The sequence below is a fragment of the Mesoplodon mirus genome, assembly GCF_964341445.2.
Source record: "Mesoplodon mirus genome assembly, chromosome: 11".
Classification (NCBI taxonomy): Eukaryota; Metazoa; Chordata; class Mammalia; order Artiodactyla; family Ziphiidae; genus Mesoplodon; species Mesoplodon mirus.
The window spans coordinates 45,893,073-45,907,948 of record NC_138987.1 but is presented as its reverse complement, the minus strand read 5'-3'; the positions used below and the strand labels follow the sequence as shown (position 1 = coordinate 45,907,948).

The 14,876-nt window shown below is 56.3% G+C and overlaps 1 protein-coding gene across 7 annotated transcripts in view; it reads right to left on the bottom strand.

Moving 5' to 3' along the window:
• Positions 1-14,145, bottom strand: part of SHANK3 (SH3 and multiple ankyrin repeat domains 3) — a 52,290-nt gene extending 38,145 nt beyond the window's left edge. For 5 of the 7 annotated variants that reach the window (XR_014295275.1, XM_082635378.1, XM_082635380.1 and 2 more), the window contains exons 1-10: positions 14,016-14,145; positions 12,125-12,787; positions 11,614-11,817; positions 10,710-10,781; positions 8,509-8,617; positions 8,282-8,433; positions 7,802-8,188; positions 7,337-7,414; positions 6,323-6,389; positions 393-666 (exon numbers count right to left, since the gene is read on the bottom strand). Coding sequence is in view for 6 of the 7 variants with exons in the window: in XM_082635378.1 (XP_082491504.1) it covers positions 393-666; positions 6,323-6,389; positions 7,337-7,414; positions 7,802-8,188; positions 8,282-8,433; positions 8,509-8,617; positions 10,710-10,781; positions 11,614-11,817; positions 12,125-12,403 (1,622 nt within the window). In the remaining variant the exon portion in view is untranslated. The remainder of the gene's footprint in view (positions 1-392; positions 667-6,322; positions 6,390-7,336; positions 7,415-7,801; positions 8,189-8,281; positions 8,434-8,508; positions 8,618-10,709; positions 10,782-11,613; positions 11,818-12,124; positions 12,788-14,015) is intronic. The other 2 variants (XM_082635379.1, XM_082635381.1) reach the window with 1 other exon arrangement.
• Between the last annotated feature and the right edge of the window lie 731 nt (positions 14,146-14,876).

Here is a 14,876-nt window from a genome sequence, read left to right as displayed (position 1 = left end):
TCCACCTATAGATTTTGAGCCCTCATGGAGAGGAAGCTCCAGTCCCTAACCTCTTGCCACACGTCACCCAGCCCTGCCTCATCCCAGCCCTCATCCTCCTCCCTGGCACTGCAGGAACCTTTCTAAACCACAGGTCTGACCAGACCCTCTCCCCACAACATTCTCCCTCAGCTGCCCACTGCCTTCGGGACAAGTCCAGCTCCAACCAGAGATCAGCACGGGGGAGCCTGCCCCAGGCCACAGCACCTCACCTTCTTCCCTTTCCCATCCAAAGAGACCCCCCCCCGACCCAAAGCCTCAGCTCATCACTGCAGAGGTGCCAGGCCCCAACAGGCCTCTCCCTGCCCCCCTAATGCTGGCTCCTCCTGGCTCAGGTCCCGGCCCCCACATACCTGATCTTACTCTGGCTGCCCCTGCCTGCTGCGGGGCCACTGCCGTCACTCTGCTGGTCACCATCCCGGTCCCGGTCTTTCTCTTCCTGCAGCCGCTGGAGCAGCAGCTGGTGGGGGAGGCTTCGCAGTGAAGGTCCAGGAGAAGCTGCCGGCTGCACCTCACCCTTCAGGTTGATGTCACTGGCTGAGCGCTGCAGGGGCCGAGGAGAGGCAAGGCCGCTAGGGCCAGCCAGCCGCCGCCGCTTCGCATAGCTGGGGGTTTCCCTGAATGGTACTGGGAGGGGGTAGGGGGGACAGGTGAGACTCTGGGCAGCCAGAAAGGGTGACCAACTTGTCCTGGTTTGCCTGGTATTCCCAGATTTTAAAAGTAGAATCCTATGTCCCAGGAACTGCCTCAGTCCCAGGCAAACCAGGACAGCTGGTCACCCCATGACTGAAACTATGATTCCGGGCGGGTCACATACCAAACTGCCTCTACCTCTACCTTCAGGGGTAAAAGCCTGACCTTCCTGTCAGCCAAATGAGGTCTTGGAACTGCCTATTTCACAGGCTTCCAGAGAGACAAAACCAGCCACATGTGACAAATCTCACCAGACTACCACTGTATAGAACTGTTTGCAGTTGACCATAACCAGAGAAACTGTAAAAGATGTTCTAGACCAGGGGTTGGCAAACATCTGTAATGAATCAGATAGTAAACATTTCAGGCTTTGCAAGCCATACAGTCTCTGTTGCAAGGACAGCACGGCCACTGTGGCATGAAAACAGCCTCAAATGATGTATAGGCAGATGGGTGTGGCTGAGTTCTAATAAAACTTTATTTAAATAGCAGATGGTGATTTTAAAAACATGATCCAACTATGTACTATTTACAAAAGAATCACTTTAGATCCAAAGACACAAGTAGGCTTAAAATAAAAGGATAAAGGAAGATATTTCATGTAAATAGTAACCAAAAGAGAGCTAAGTAGCTACATTAATATCAGACAAAATAGACTTAAAGATAAAAAGTGTTACAAGAGACAGAGGACATTATATATTGATAAGAGTGTCAATTCGTCAAATAGATTAACAATTATTAATACATATGCACCAAACAACAAAGCATCAAAATATATGAAACAAACACTGATATCTTTGGAGAAATAGACAGTTCTACAACAATATTTAAGACTTTAACACCCCACCTTCAATAATGGATAGAACATCTAGAGAGAAGATCAATAAGAACATAGAAGACTTGAACCAATTAGACCTAACAGATATATATAGATATATATATATAGGACACTCCACAGAACAAGAGCAGAATACACATTATTCTCAAGTGCACATGGAACAATCTCCGGGACAGATCATTAATGAGGTCACCAAAAAAGTGTCAACAAATTTAAAAAGACTGAAATCATACAAAGTATCTTCTGCAATGACAATGGAATGAAGCTAGAAATTAAGAACAGGAAAAAAACCTGGAAAATTCCCAAATATGTGAAAAATTAAGCAACACTCTTACACAATCATTGTGTCAAAACAGAAATCATAAGCAAAATTGAAAACACTTTGAGAAAAGAAAAACAAAAATACAACATACCAAAACTTATGGGATGCAGTAAAAGCAGTACTAAAAGGGAAATTTATAGCTGTAAGCACCTACATTAAAAAGGGATAAAGGTCTCAAATCAATAACCTATTTAAGGAACTAGAAAAAGAGAAGCAAACCAAACCCAAAGCTAGCAGAGGAAGGAAATAATAAAGCTTACATGAGATAAACAAAATAGAGAATAGAAATACAGAGAGAATCAATGACACCAAAAGTTGTTTCTTTGAAAATATCAACAAAATTGACAAACCTTTAGCTAGACTGACTAAGAAAAAAAAGAGAAGGGGGACACAAATAACTGAAATCAGAAATGAAAATTGGGGTATTACTACCAACCTTATACAAGTAAAAAGAAATGTAAGAGAATACAATGAATAATTGTATGTCAACAAAGTAGATAATCTAGATGGACAAATTCTAGAAAAACATAAATTTCCAAAACTGACTCAAGAAGAAATAGAAAATCTAAACAGATCCATAAAAAGCAAGGAGATTGGATCAGTAATCACAAATCTCCCAACAAAGAAAAATCCAGCATGAAATGGCATCGCTAATGAATTCCACCAAACATTTAAAGAAGAATTAGCAAAATCCTTCTCAAATTCTTCCAAAAAAATGGAAGAGGTAGGAACACTTCCTAACTTATTCTATGAGCAATTTTAAAATGAGCAAAGGGACTTCCCTGGTGGTTCAGTGGGTAAGACTCCACGCTCCCAATGCAGGGGGCCCAGGTTCTATCCCTGGTAGGGGAACTAGGTCCCAGATGCATGCCGCAACTAAGCAGCCTGCATGCTGCACCCAAAAGATCCCGCATGCCACAACTAAGACCCGGCAAAGCCGAAATAACTAAATAAATAAATATTTTTTAAATAAATAAAAATGAGCAAAGAACCTGACATTTCTCCTAAAAAGATGTACAAACAGCCAATAAGCACATGAAAAGATGCATCAATAGCCATTAGGGAAATGCAAATCAAAACCACAATGAGAGATACCACTTCACTTGGACTAGAATGGCTATAATAAAAAAAATTTTTTAATAAAAAAAATTCTTTTAAAGATAATAACAAGTGTTGGTGAGGATCTGAAGAATTTGGAACCCTCATACGTTGCTGGTGGGAATGTAAAATGGTGAAAAACAATTTGGTAGTTCCTCAAAAAATTAAATATAGAATTATCATATGACCCAGCAATTCCACTCCTAAGTGTACACCCAAAATAATTGAAAACAGGTATTCAAGCAAATACATTTCACACATCTTTGTAGCAGCAATATTCACAATAGCCAAAGGGTGGAAACAACCCAAGTGTCCATCAAAGGATGAATGGATAAACAAAATGTCACATATACAAACAATGGAATATTATTCAGCCATAAAAAGGAATGAAGTAGTGATACATACTACAATATGGATAAAGCTTGAAAACAAGGAAACCAAATACTAAGGGTCATTCCACTTAAATGAAATATCCAGAATAGGTAAATCTATACAGACAGAAAGTATGTTAATAGTTGACAGGGGTTGAGGGAGAGGGGAATGTGGAATAGTTGCTTAATATATATGTTGTTTCCATTTGGGAGGATGAAAATGTTTTGGAATTCAATAGAGTTGGTTGTGAATGTACTAAATACCACTGAATTATTCAATTTAAAAGAGTTAATTTTATGTTACATGAATCTGATTTTAACTGAATTTAAATTCTCAATTTTAAAAAACAACAGAGGTGGGCTGGATCTGGCCTGGGGGTATTGTTTGCCAAGCCCTATTCTAGACTCCTGTTATGCAAAGTGTAGGCCTTGGACCTCACCTCCAGCTTTTAGAAATGCAGAATCTCAGGCTCCACCCAGACCCTCTGAGTCAGAATCTACATTTAACTAGACCCCTGGGTGACTCAAATGTACATTGCAAAGTGAGAAGCACTTCCCTAGGGCACTCTTCAAAAGCACTCTGGGATAGGAAGTCAGTGAGAAGTATACTTGAAAGTGTACACACAAGAGAGGGTGGGAGAGCCGGTGGACCCAGAGGTAGCCCAAGGCAACAGGTGAGGAAGCAGAGGTGGCTGCTCCCAGGTAGGATCCCTGCTTCCGGCTGGTCAGTCTAGAGAGGGAAGGTGGGGCTGCCAAGAGGCTTCCAGGTGACCTGTCCCAGGAAGGGTGACAGGTCTCAGCCTACCAGATCCCTCCAGGTGGGCTTCGTGCCTGAGGAAAAGGAAGGATGACTGGGCAAAGCCTCCCTGCTGCTCCTCCTCTGTGTGCAGGTCCCACCCGGGTCCCCAAGCTGGGGTGGGACATGACAACTGACTCATGGAGGGACTGTGTGCAGAGGAGTGGGGTAACAAGGATGGATCCCTGGATTGCTCAGGACTGAAGACAGGCTTTGCCATTAACCCTTCTGTGCCTCAGTTTCCTCCTTTGTAAAAATGGACTAACAACAATCACTCATTGGGGGGTTGTTAAAACAGTGAATTAAAATAACAGGGTTTATCATAAATACTCATGAACATCTGGCTGTGTCTTCTGAGTGTATGTGTGACACCTGAGCAGGTAAGGGTACATGACCAGCAGAGCTGATGCCCACAGTGGGACTAACTGATATGGACCTCTCAGCTCAGCGACAAATGCCTAACCCCAGCCGGGTGAGCTCACTCTGGATCAGGCAGACAGAAAGCTGAGATAATGGTGCCCCCAGGAGCCCTAGCATGTCTGTCCAAAGAAGAGGGGCAGCTGAGGCCTGCCTGACTCTCAGCCTGGACCTTGGGCTGGCCCCCACCCTCAATGCCACCTGCCAGAGTCCAGACCCATGGAATCGAATCCCACGTGAGGTCAGAGGGGGAAGGAGTTGCAAATAACCATATTTTACTGAAAGGAACTGAGGCACAGAGGTCCCAAGCAGCCTTCCCAAGGTGAGATCACAAGCAGAAGAGGGAACCCACATCCGCAAACCAGGTTCCTCCCAAGCTAACAACCACCTCCAAACACGCAGCAGCCCCAACCAGACCCTAACTGGAGCCCTTGCTCTGTCTCTCACCCCTAATTCAAACCTCAAACTTCATCACAGTTCTCTCCCAAGCAGAACCTGGGCCCCAAGCCTACACCAATTCATTAGCTCAGTTATGTGCTCAACACACACCTACTGATCCTGCAGCCTACCCACTCTCACGGTCCGCTGACCCTGCTTGGGGAACAAGGGGCTCCTAACCAAGCCTCACTGTGGGGAGGACTGTTCAGGGGAGGCTCTATATCGGAAGACTTCTTAAACATGAACTTGGCCTTAGTCTTAACCCCTGCCTGACCATAACCTCACATTAGAACCAACAAGGACTCAAAACCTGAGACCAGCTCTAGCCCTCTGCTGTCCACTGTCACTTTAAATTTTATAAAACTGGGGATATCGCAATCCCAGCAGAAAGGGAAGCCTGGGAGTCTGTGTTCCAAGGAGAGCCGTGGGCAGAAAAGCCTTGTCCACCAAGGACAGGGGGAGCTGAGCAGGAAGTCCCTCTATGGCTAGAGGGCTGGAGGGGGCAGCCTCTGGCCAGAAAATATTCTTTCCAGGAAGAGAGGCCCACCCCCCCAGCCACCCCACACAGGGAGGGGCGGCAGAATTTGGAGGGCCGACAGGGGAGTGGGTGCCCCCTGACCCAGGCCCAATGTAAGCCCTCCTGCCCTGAGGTTCAGACTACAGGGCACCCCCTGGTTCTCCTTCTGGGGCACGTACAGGGCTCCCCCAGAAGCACTAGCTCCTGAAGGCTCAGAGCCCCTTGCCCCCAAGACCGCTGCCACCCTTTCCCACGTGCATCCCCACCACTGTGTTTTGATTTCTTTACGCGTGCATACACGTGTCGAGGCTTGCTATGGGCCACTTGAACTGCTGTATGTGCCAGGATGAAGTGAAACACTGAGGGTCCACTGCCACATGTCCCCTGCTGGCCCTTCACACGACCTAACAGGAAAACAAATCTTGACCCTAACTTCAACCCTGCTTTCAGCCTAAGTTGATCTCTAAACCCAGCACTGGCACCAACCCACAGCCCTAACCATTATAACCATACCCTTGACCCTGACCTGACTCTAACCCCAATCCACAGCCCTCACCTAACCATGACCTTGACCCTGATCCTTTGTCCACCCTACACAGGCCCTTCCCTCAGCACATTCCCCATACCAGCAGGGGCCACTAATGGACCACTCCCAGTTGTACTGGGAGAACTGGAGGAAAAGGCTCAGGGTACGGGGGCTTCCTTGTAACATCCCCACTGACCCTTGCACTGCTGGGCCCCGACGACCCCCACAAGTCCACATTCAGCAGGGACCTGGGTGCGCAGAACTCACCAACATCCGAATCTTTGTGAGTCTTGATGACCTCCGCGAGCTCAAAGTTCCCTGCTATGATGGCCACCTGAGGGAGGGGAGGGGCAGGAGGGAGGCTCAGCAGCCCCAAACTCGCCTCCCCTCGGCCCTGGTGGCTCCTTCTCGGACTCCTGTGTGGGGTCCTCCTCAGCTGGGGGCCCCAGGTTCGGACCCTGTCCCCTGCCTAAACTCACCAGCCCAGTCTGCATGGGACTGAGGGGTCTCCTGGGACATGAGACTCTCGGAGCTAAAGCTGGGACGTGCTGGCCGCTCCGCCTGTTCTCTTAAGGGCCCGTCCACACACCATCTTTTCTGTCTCAGCCATGGCCCACCACTACTTTACTCCTGTCACCCTCTCTCCTCCGTGCCCTCACCCCTGCATCTCATCATCCAGAAAGCTCTCCACTGCTGCCTCTGCCCCCTCGACTGGACAATCAGTGGCCAGACCTGTCCTTCCCACGTCTCCCAGGAAGGCCCTTGCTCCCAATGAGAGTGGAGTCCCAGCTCCTTCCGTGTCCAAAGTTCCCATGACGTGGTCCCCGACTCCCCCCACAAACTCTAGGCCACACAGAGACCCATCCATCTGGTCATCCTGGGGCTAAGAACCAAACCTGGCCAGAGAAAAGGCCCAGAAACATGACCTCAGTTCAGTCGGGATCTGGGACCACCCCTCGCCCCTGGTTTGGCCTCAGCACCCCACCTGTCTCTGGTAGGTCAGGCCCACACCTGTTCTCCCTTGGCCCCAGAGCCCTCTAGTCCTCTTCTCTTCTCCCTGGAAGGGGGACCAAGGGAACCACCCGCAACGAACACCCCCACCACGAGCTGGGCACTGCACTGGCTCACCCCCTTCCTCTGTCCCACCCTGGGGCGATCCTGGGGTCAGAGATCCCTTATTACCCTACAGGGAAAAAAAGCAAGGTCTAGAGAGACCAAGCCACATACAAACAGACAAACACGCCCTGGGGCAGCCTCATGCTCCTGTAGACACTGGTGTACCTGGAAGGCTGTCTGGCTGTTATAATTGCGGACATCCTTATTGGCTCCACGGAAAAGCAGGACGCGGGCACAGCTCTCCTGTGGGAGGGTCGGAGTAGGGGTTGCGACTGGGCGACAGCACATGCGCACACAGGAGTGCAGGGCACACGTACCCACGCCTACATGTTCAGCGCACACATTTGTAGCACAGGGACAAGCAGGTCAGGTGTACACGTGCAGGTCCCACCTGGCCCAGAGGGCCCAGATGCACACAATTCACACTTGGTTGTGCAGAACACACACACATGTGACACGTGTGTGCAGGGAACTGATATACACACACGTAGGCCTACGAGGCCACAGCTCACCGCAGGACACAAAACACGCACTTGTGGCGCGACACACAGGGTCAGACGTGCACACACAGGTAGTCACTGTACAGCATCACCTGTGTGTACACACACGTGTGCACAGGCGCAGGCACACCTGGTTGTAGAGGGCACAGATGTGCAGGGCTGTGTTCCCCGAGGCGTTCTGAGCCCCCATGTTGGCTCCGTAGAACAGCAGGTGCTCCAGGTGCTGCACGTGCCCAAAGCGGCAGGCCTGGGGGAGGGAAGAGGTGCTGCTGGGCCCCTGGACAGAGCCCAAGTCCCAAACCCCAGAGGCAGAGCCAGGGACGCCCCCGCCTTCATGCTCCCTGCCCACCTGGTGGACCTCCTGCCAGCCGTTCTCGTCGGCGGTCCCCAGCCGAGCATGGTCGTGCAGGAGCAGCTCGCAGCAGAGGGCGTCTCCCCCGCCCAGGGCGCTGTGGTACAAGGGCGTCAGGCCACGGCTGTCCTTGTAGTCGGGGGAAGCGCCCAGGTCCAGCAGGGTCTGAGAGCGAGAACCTCAGTATTCATGCCAGGCCAGCCTCCTCCCGCAACTGGGCCGCATGCCCCTCCAGGCCAGGGCTGTGCCCGCACTGACCGTCAAGGCCGCCGCATTCCGCTGGCGCGTGGCACAGTGCACAGCGGTGAGCCCGTCACGGGTGCGGAAGTCCAGGTGAGCACCGCCATTCCTCAGCACCTTCAGCAGGTCTGTGGCATCATCTAGCTGGGCCGCAAGGCTCAGAGGACACTCTGCGTTCAAGGGATAGATGAAGGTTATGGTCCTGGCCATTCCAAGGCCATGCCCTTTCCTTCTCTGCTTCTCACCTCCTGAGTCAGGATCGTGGAAATTGGGGTCCAGCCCCTTGTCCAGCAGGCGTGCCACCTTTTCCGTGTTGTGCAGCTGGACGTATTCCATAAACTTCTTCAGGTTCGCCTGGAACACCCAGCCATCCTGATCAGCCCACACCACGGCCACCATCATCTGACCATTACCCACCTTCCACCAGGGAGCCTCAGATTACCTGTGGGGCATCTACCACCCCACCCCGCCCTCAGTCTGACCTATCAGCCTACATCGTGACCTTGTCACTCCCCTCGTGTCACCCTAAGCCCTGCACTCAAGCTGTGGCCCCGATCCCAGCTCAGCTGGACCCACGTGCTGCTCCAAGCCCTTCCCTGCATCCCAAGCCCAACACAGCTGTCAGCCTGAGCCCAGCCAGCCCCTCAACAAGGCCAGGCTGCCCTCACCCACGCCCCTTGAGTGAGTTCCCTACGCCAACCTCAGCCCCTGCCCTGGCTTCTCTCCCTGGCCCTGGTGCCCCAACCTGTCCAGCCGGGAAGAGCCCGAGGCCACATGGGCAGGAGCCAGCCCAGGGCAGCCCACATCCCCATCACTCTCAAGGTAGCCTGTTCCTTATCCAGCCCATTTTCTTCACAAGCTCACCCCATGGCAGACTCCCAACTCCGGGGCCCTCCCCCATCACCAGGTGTCCCCTCCTGTCACGTGACCTTGACTGCCTTTCATTCATACCCCAGTCATGTGCTAATTTACTCAGCAAAGCCTCACTGAGCTCCTGCTGGTGCTACAGTGCCACGTGCACAAGGCAAGGTGCCCTGGCCAGAGGCCCCAGGCCCTCTAGAAACAACGTGCATCAGAAATAAGACAGGGTGCCATAGGGACAGCTCCACAGGAGGTAGCATCCTCCAGGGGGGGCAGGCAATGAGACAGGAGGAATGCTGCTCATGGCTGAGAGGAAAGACCTCAGCTGTAGCCAGCAGGGTGGGAGGGGGGCAGTGTGATGGTGGGGGCCAGCTGGAGCCCAGGCAGGCAGAAACACGGGACTGTGGTAAGGAGCTGAAACGCATCCTAAAAACGAGTGGAACTCACTGAAGGTCAGGAGTCACTGGTGTCCTGTGGGTCACTGGGGACAGTTTTGGAGGAGGGGCAACTACAGGAGGAACCCAGGGTGATAGGTCACACTGGGGCCAGTGACGGAGTCTCTGCCCAGCCACAGAGTCATGGCTACTGACCACCACATGCCCCGGGGTAGCAGAGGAGTCTGGCACGGAGGCTCCAGGATCACAGCGTGGTCACTGGGCCACAGGGGTGAATGTTCAGATCCCTCTCTTAGGCTCCAGAGACTGTCAATGAAGTGTCCAGCAAGCAAATGTCCATTGGCCCAGGGGAGCCTGGGGTGGGAGCTCAGGGAGTCTGCCTGCGGGAAGGGCCGCGGCACCCACCCTGCCCCTCCTACATTCAGAGAAGACAGGGAGGTGCCCCCCAAAGAGCACTTGGGGTCAGACCCTCCTAGCAACAGTATCGAGGAGTAAAGACTCCACAAGTACGCCTAGGGACAGGGCCCCAGAGTCAGAGAGATCTGGGTTCAGCCCCAGCATCACTGGATGCAGAGCTGTAAGTCACTTAACTTCCCTGGGACTCAGTATCTTCATCTGTGAAATGGGATAATAATAGTCCCTCACAGAAGAAACGTAATGAGATGCCTAAAGTGCCCAGCACTGGATGACCACTAAGTGCTGGGCTGCCTGTTCTCCCCACCCCTACCCAGCTCCCCGCAACAACCACATCTGGTGCCTGCTCACTTCTCCCCCACAAAGACACTGTGCCCTATAGCACTCCACCCCTCAACCAGGGGCCCACCAGAGGGGCCAGCCAGAGTCTGATCTGACTAGAACCCATCACCAGACCAACCACCCCAAAGCCATGGTGCCCTGAGTGTGCACCCAGCCCTCTAGCCGTCCCCAACACCCACTCTGGGCCCCTGACGACAAGAGAAAGCAGACTGAGCGAAGGCTGGCAGGACTGACTGGTCAGCCCCAACCAAGATCGGGTGGGGGGGGGGTCTGGGAACAGGGGGAGGGCCTCAAGAAGGGAGTTTTTAAACAACATTTTTGACACCACAAAACGCAGTTAAGGTTGGCGTGGGTGAACACTGGTCATGGGGGGGGCGGTCGGAGGGGGTGTAGAAGGTGACCTTGGAGTCCACTCCCTGTGGCTGCCTCCTTACCTTTGTGTGAAGCTTTGCAAACTGCTTATCATCAATGAGGTTCTGGGCATAAACTCGCCGTTTGTATCGAAACTGCTCAGGTAAAGACAAGGCAGAAAAAGGCATCCATCTGGGCTGAGTGAGTGAAAGTATGCACAGAACCGAGTCCTGCCCACTTCTGTGCGGCTAAGGCCCCACGCTGCTCGCCACCCCCATCACAAAACCCCTGCCTGCCAGCCACACAAAGCCATGCACACTACCATAGACACCACCAACACAGAGGTCAGGCGTGATGTATGCCCAGCTGTCCGCCTGCAGTGCCCTTTCTGTCTCATTCCCATCCCCGGGATTCCCTGGAAACCTCAGTCCTCTTCCAAGACCAGGTTCCAGGCTGACCTTCCGAGACATCCCGTCTCTGGGAAGAACTGTCCCTACTTGCCTGGGCCACCACGGAGGCCAAGCCGGCTCTGAGCTCTGCCACCGTAATTCTTGCTTCAGTGCTCATTGCACTTGCCACCCCCACCTCCAAACCGTGGGTCTGGGTCCCTTTGCTCACAGGGCGCTCAACAGCGTTTACACCGTGGACGGGTGAGCAAACGAGGAAGCTTAGGTCGCCCTTCGGACAACTTCATGGGCGCGGAGGGGGAGACGCTGACACCGACGTGCACACAGACCACGGTTGGCTTACTCCACACAGCGCTCCGGGCACTCACGCCTGCTCACACCCCATCGCACGTGCCGCTGACCGCACGCACGGCACGCGGCTCACACCTCACGCGCCAGACACACAACTCAACCCCCCCGCCCGCCGCTTCCACACTAACTCCCCGCGTCCGTGCCCCTCGCTGCCGCGCCCTCCGCCGCTCCCGTCCCGGAGCTCGGAGCTCTCAGCCCGCCCCCTGCCGCGCCCCCGGCCGCCGCTCACCTCCAGGTAGGGCAGGGGCGTGTCCAGGTTGGGCGGGTATTCCTGCAGGAGCCGCTCCTCGTCCAGGAACTTGCCCGCGCGGCCCCGGGAGGGCGGCTGAAAGAGCCCGTAGTTGAGCGCGTCCTGGAGGCTGTGGTTGAGGGCGCAGAGCACGCGCTGCTTGGCTGCCCACACTGGCGCGGCCGGGTCCAGGCGCAGGCACTTCTGCGGCGGAGCGGGAGCGTGAGCGCCGATCGGCCCCGCGCGGCGCTGAGTACTGAGTCCCCGGGCCCCGCGCGCCCAGGCCGCGGACCCCGAGCCTCCGCGCCCCGCCGGCTAGGCCTCGCCCCGAGGGCGGTGCTTCCCCGGGCCCCGCCCCCGCCCTGGAGGTGGGGAGGGTCCCGGCGGAGGTGGTGGGGGAGGGGTGAGTAGCGGCGGGCCTGGGGTCTCCCGCGCAGGGCTCCGAGCGCGCGGGTGGGGGGCTGGGAGAGGAGGGCGGGGGTGCCGCTGGGATCCGGGCGGCGAGGCTCACCGTCTGCTGAAGGTCCGGGATGCCGACGCGCACGATCACGGCGCTGGCCCCGGGGCCGTCCATCCCCGCGCCCCGGCCGTGGCCGCTCGCGGCCGGGAGCTGGGCGCCCCGGGGCTCCTCGCGGCGCCCCGGCCCCCCCTGCCCCCCCACCGGAGCCCCGTCGGCCGCGCTGCGCGGGAGGGGGCCGGGGGGGGCCGGGGCCGGCACGGGGGACAGCGGCGCCGAGGGCTCCGCAGGGGCGGCGGCGGCGGCGGCGGCGGCGGCGCGGCTCAGCTGCATCGGCCCCGGCTCCGCTCGGCGCCTGCCTTCCCCGGGGGCGGGGGCGGCGGGGGGAGGGGGCCTGAGCGGCGAGGGAAGCGGGGGTGGCAAGGGGGCTGCGCCGGAGGCGGGGGCCGGGAGGGCTCAGAGCCAGCCGAGGGCGAGGGGGACTTTGCGGGGTCGCGGGGTGAGGGGTGAGGGGTGGGGTTGGTGCTAAGGGCGAGGGCCGCACTGCAAGGCGGGGGCCTAGGGGCTGCGCCGGGGGTGTGGGGAGTCCTAGGCCTCAGTGTGGGGAGAGTGGCTGAGCAGCAAGGGCCGCGCCGCCGTTCGGCTGCGGAAGAGCATCTGTGGCCCACAGGGGAAGATGCGGCGAGGAGGGGGTCTTGGACCTGGCGTGGGGGCCGCCTTGGGCACAGGGACAAGAGGCAGGGCAGGAAGGGGAGACAAAAACAGGAAAATTAATTTCCGGGGGTGGCAGCTTCTCTACCACCCTACCGACCTCCCCTCCCCATCCCACTCAAGCCCCGGAGGAGATGACAGGGACCAACACTGCCCCAGTCCTGGGGTGGGACGGTGGGGACCTCGGAGCCCTGGAGGGGCCCGGACTTCTCCCACAGCCAGAACCAAGTAACCTCACAACTTAACCCTTAGGACCACGCCGAGCAGTGTGCCGCGCGGCTCCCGGCTCCCCCACCCCTGGCCGAGGCTGGGGAGTTAACTCCGGACTCTGAGGCCCGCCTCTTCTGCCCCCCTCCTCAGGTCCCCTGGTCCGCCTAGCTCCAACGCCTGTCACGCCCTCCCAGTCACCTTAGCGACGACAAGATGGGGGCGCGACCTGAGAGGAAGGGCTTAGGGGAGGGGGCGCCACTAGCCTCCACCTGCAACCGGGGAGTGAATTTTAGTTTCACGCGTTGTCGTGGCAACGCGGGAGGGGGTGATGAGTAGGCGGAGGAAAGGGGAGCGCAGTAAAGAAACTAGCTCAGGCGACACCGCCCCAATGGAGCTGGCCAGGTCCCACCAACACCCATCAGCCTCACAGGACTACTCCAGTGCTGGGAAACCCTGTGCCCCCAAGGTCCCTAAAATCGAAGAGCGGCCCCTTAACGTTGAAATAGCCCTGATTTCCGGAGAAACATCTCCTGACTCCCCCAACACGCCTGACTCCTCCCCAGAAACAGGCCCTGACCCCCGCAGCCGCTCACCCTCGCACAAGACACCCTGGCCGACCTTCACAGAACACCCCAGCATGAGGACACCTTCGGTCCCTGGCAGAAGACAGCCCAGCCTCACCTACCTTCTCCAAGAGCAGCCCTGGGTCCCCTGAGCCTCCCGGCAATAAACTTGAATGAACCTGCTCCCCCCGACACACACACACACAGAAAGCCTCCCTACCCCTCCCCATGACAACCTGGAAGCAGCCTTACCCCACACGGACCAGCGCTTGACACCACCCCAAGAACAGCCTCCTCCCCGCAATACCCCCCCTCACCCCCCCCAAGAACAGCCTCTGGTCACCCCAGAGCGTGGCCCTCTTCCCCAGGACCAGCCGTGACCCCTGAGGGAAACCGGGCTCTCTCCCTGCCCAGCCGGCCCCCATTCAGGAAAAATCTCTGCCTCCCAGGATTTCACTGACCCCACAGAGCCGAGTCTCCAGCGCTGGCTGTGGTCTGGGCCCGCTTTCTTCCCGAGCCTGGGCGGACCCTGCCTGCCTAGAAATGTGGCCCCAGGATGTCCAGGCTCTTCCCAAGGCCACTGGCCTGGCCTGAGTGGGGGAGCTGAGGGTCCCCAGGGGCTGGAGCAGGATGGGAGGGGTAGGGGAAGGGGGGAGCAGGAAGGGGCTGTTGGAAGCCCACTTATCTGCAGGAAGCACCTTGGGAAGCACGTGGCCCAGCCCTGGAGAGAGGAAACTAGTGCTTCCCGGCCCCCCTCCTGTCTCCACTGTCTTCCTGCCCCTGTTCTCCCCTCCCTGAGTCACCCAGAGCTGCCCCCACCCACCCCACCCCCGTGTCCCTCATCCCTCCCACTGTGGCAGCTGCAAGGCCGGGCCGTGCTCACCAGAGTCCCCGATTCATGGTGGGACCGAAGGGGGAGGCTCACAACCAGCCACAGAGCAGCCCCAGGCCTCCGTGCTCTCCCTGCAAACCTACCCTTGACCTGGATAGCCAGACGCCCACCTGGCCACCCAGCCTGGACCTCACAGAGGCCCCCTCGGCCTCCCCAGCAACCCACTGTCCTCGGTGAGCCCAGCACCATGAATGCCAAGCTTTCAGGAGAAAACCTCACAGCCTTGCTGATGGCCACGTTCCTGGTCTCCAGGCTCAGGCAGGCCTGCACTGCCAGGGCTGTTTCCACAGAGCACCTGGCGCAAAGGATAGGTACATCATGAATGAATGCCAAACCGGCACCACTCCTCTGGACCCACCACCGCCCTGGCAAACGGCAAAAATTCCAATATCCAGAAGCACCTTACCCACACGATGTCCTCCTGTCACTG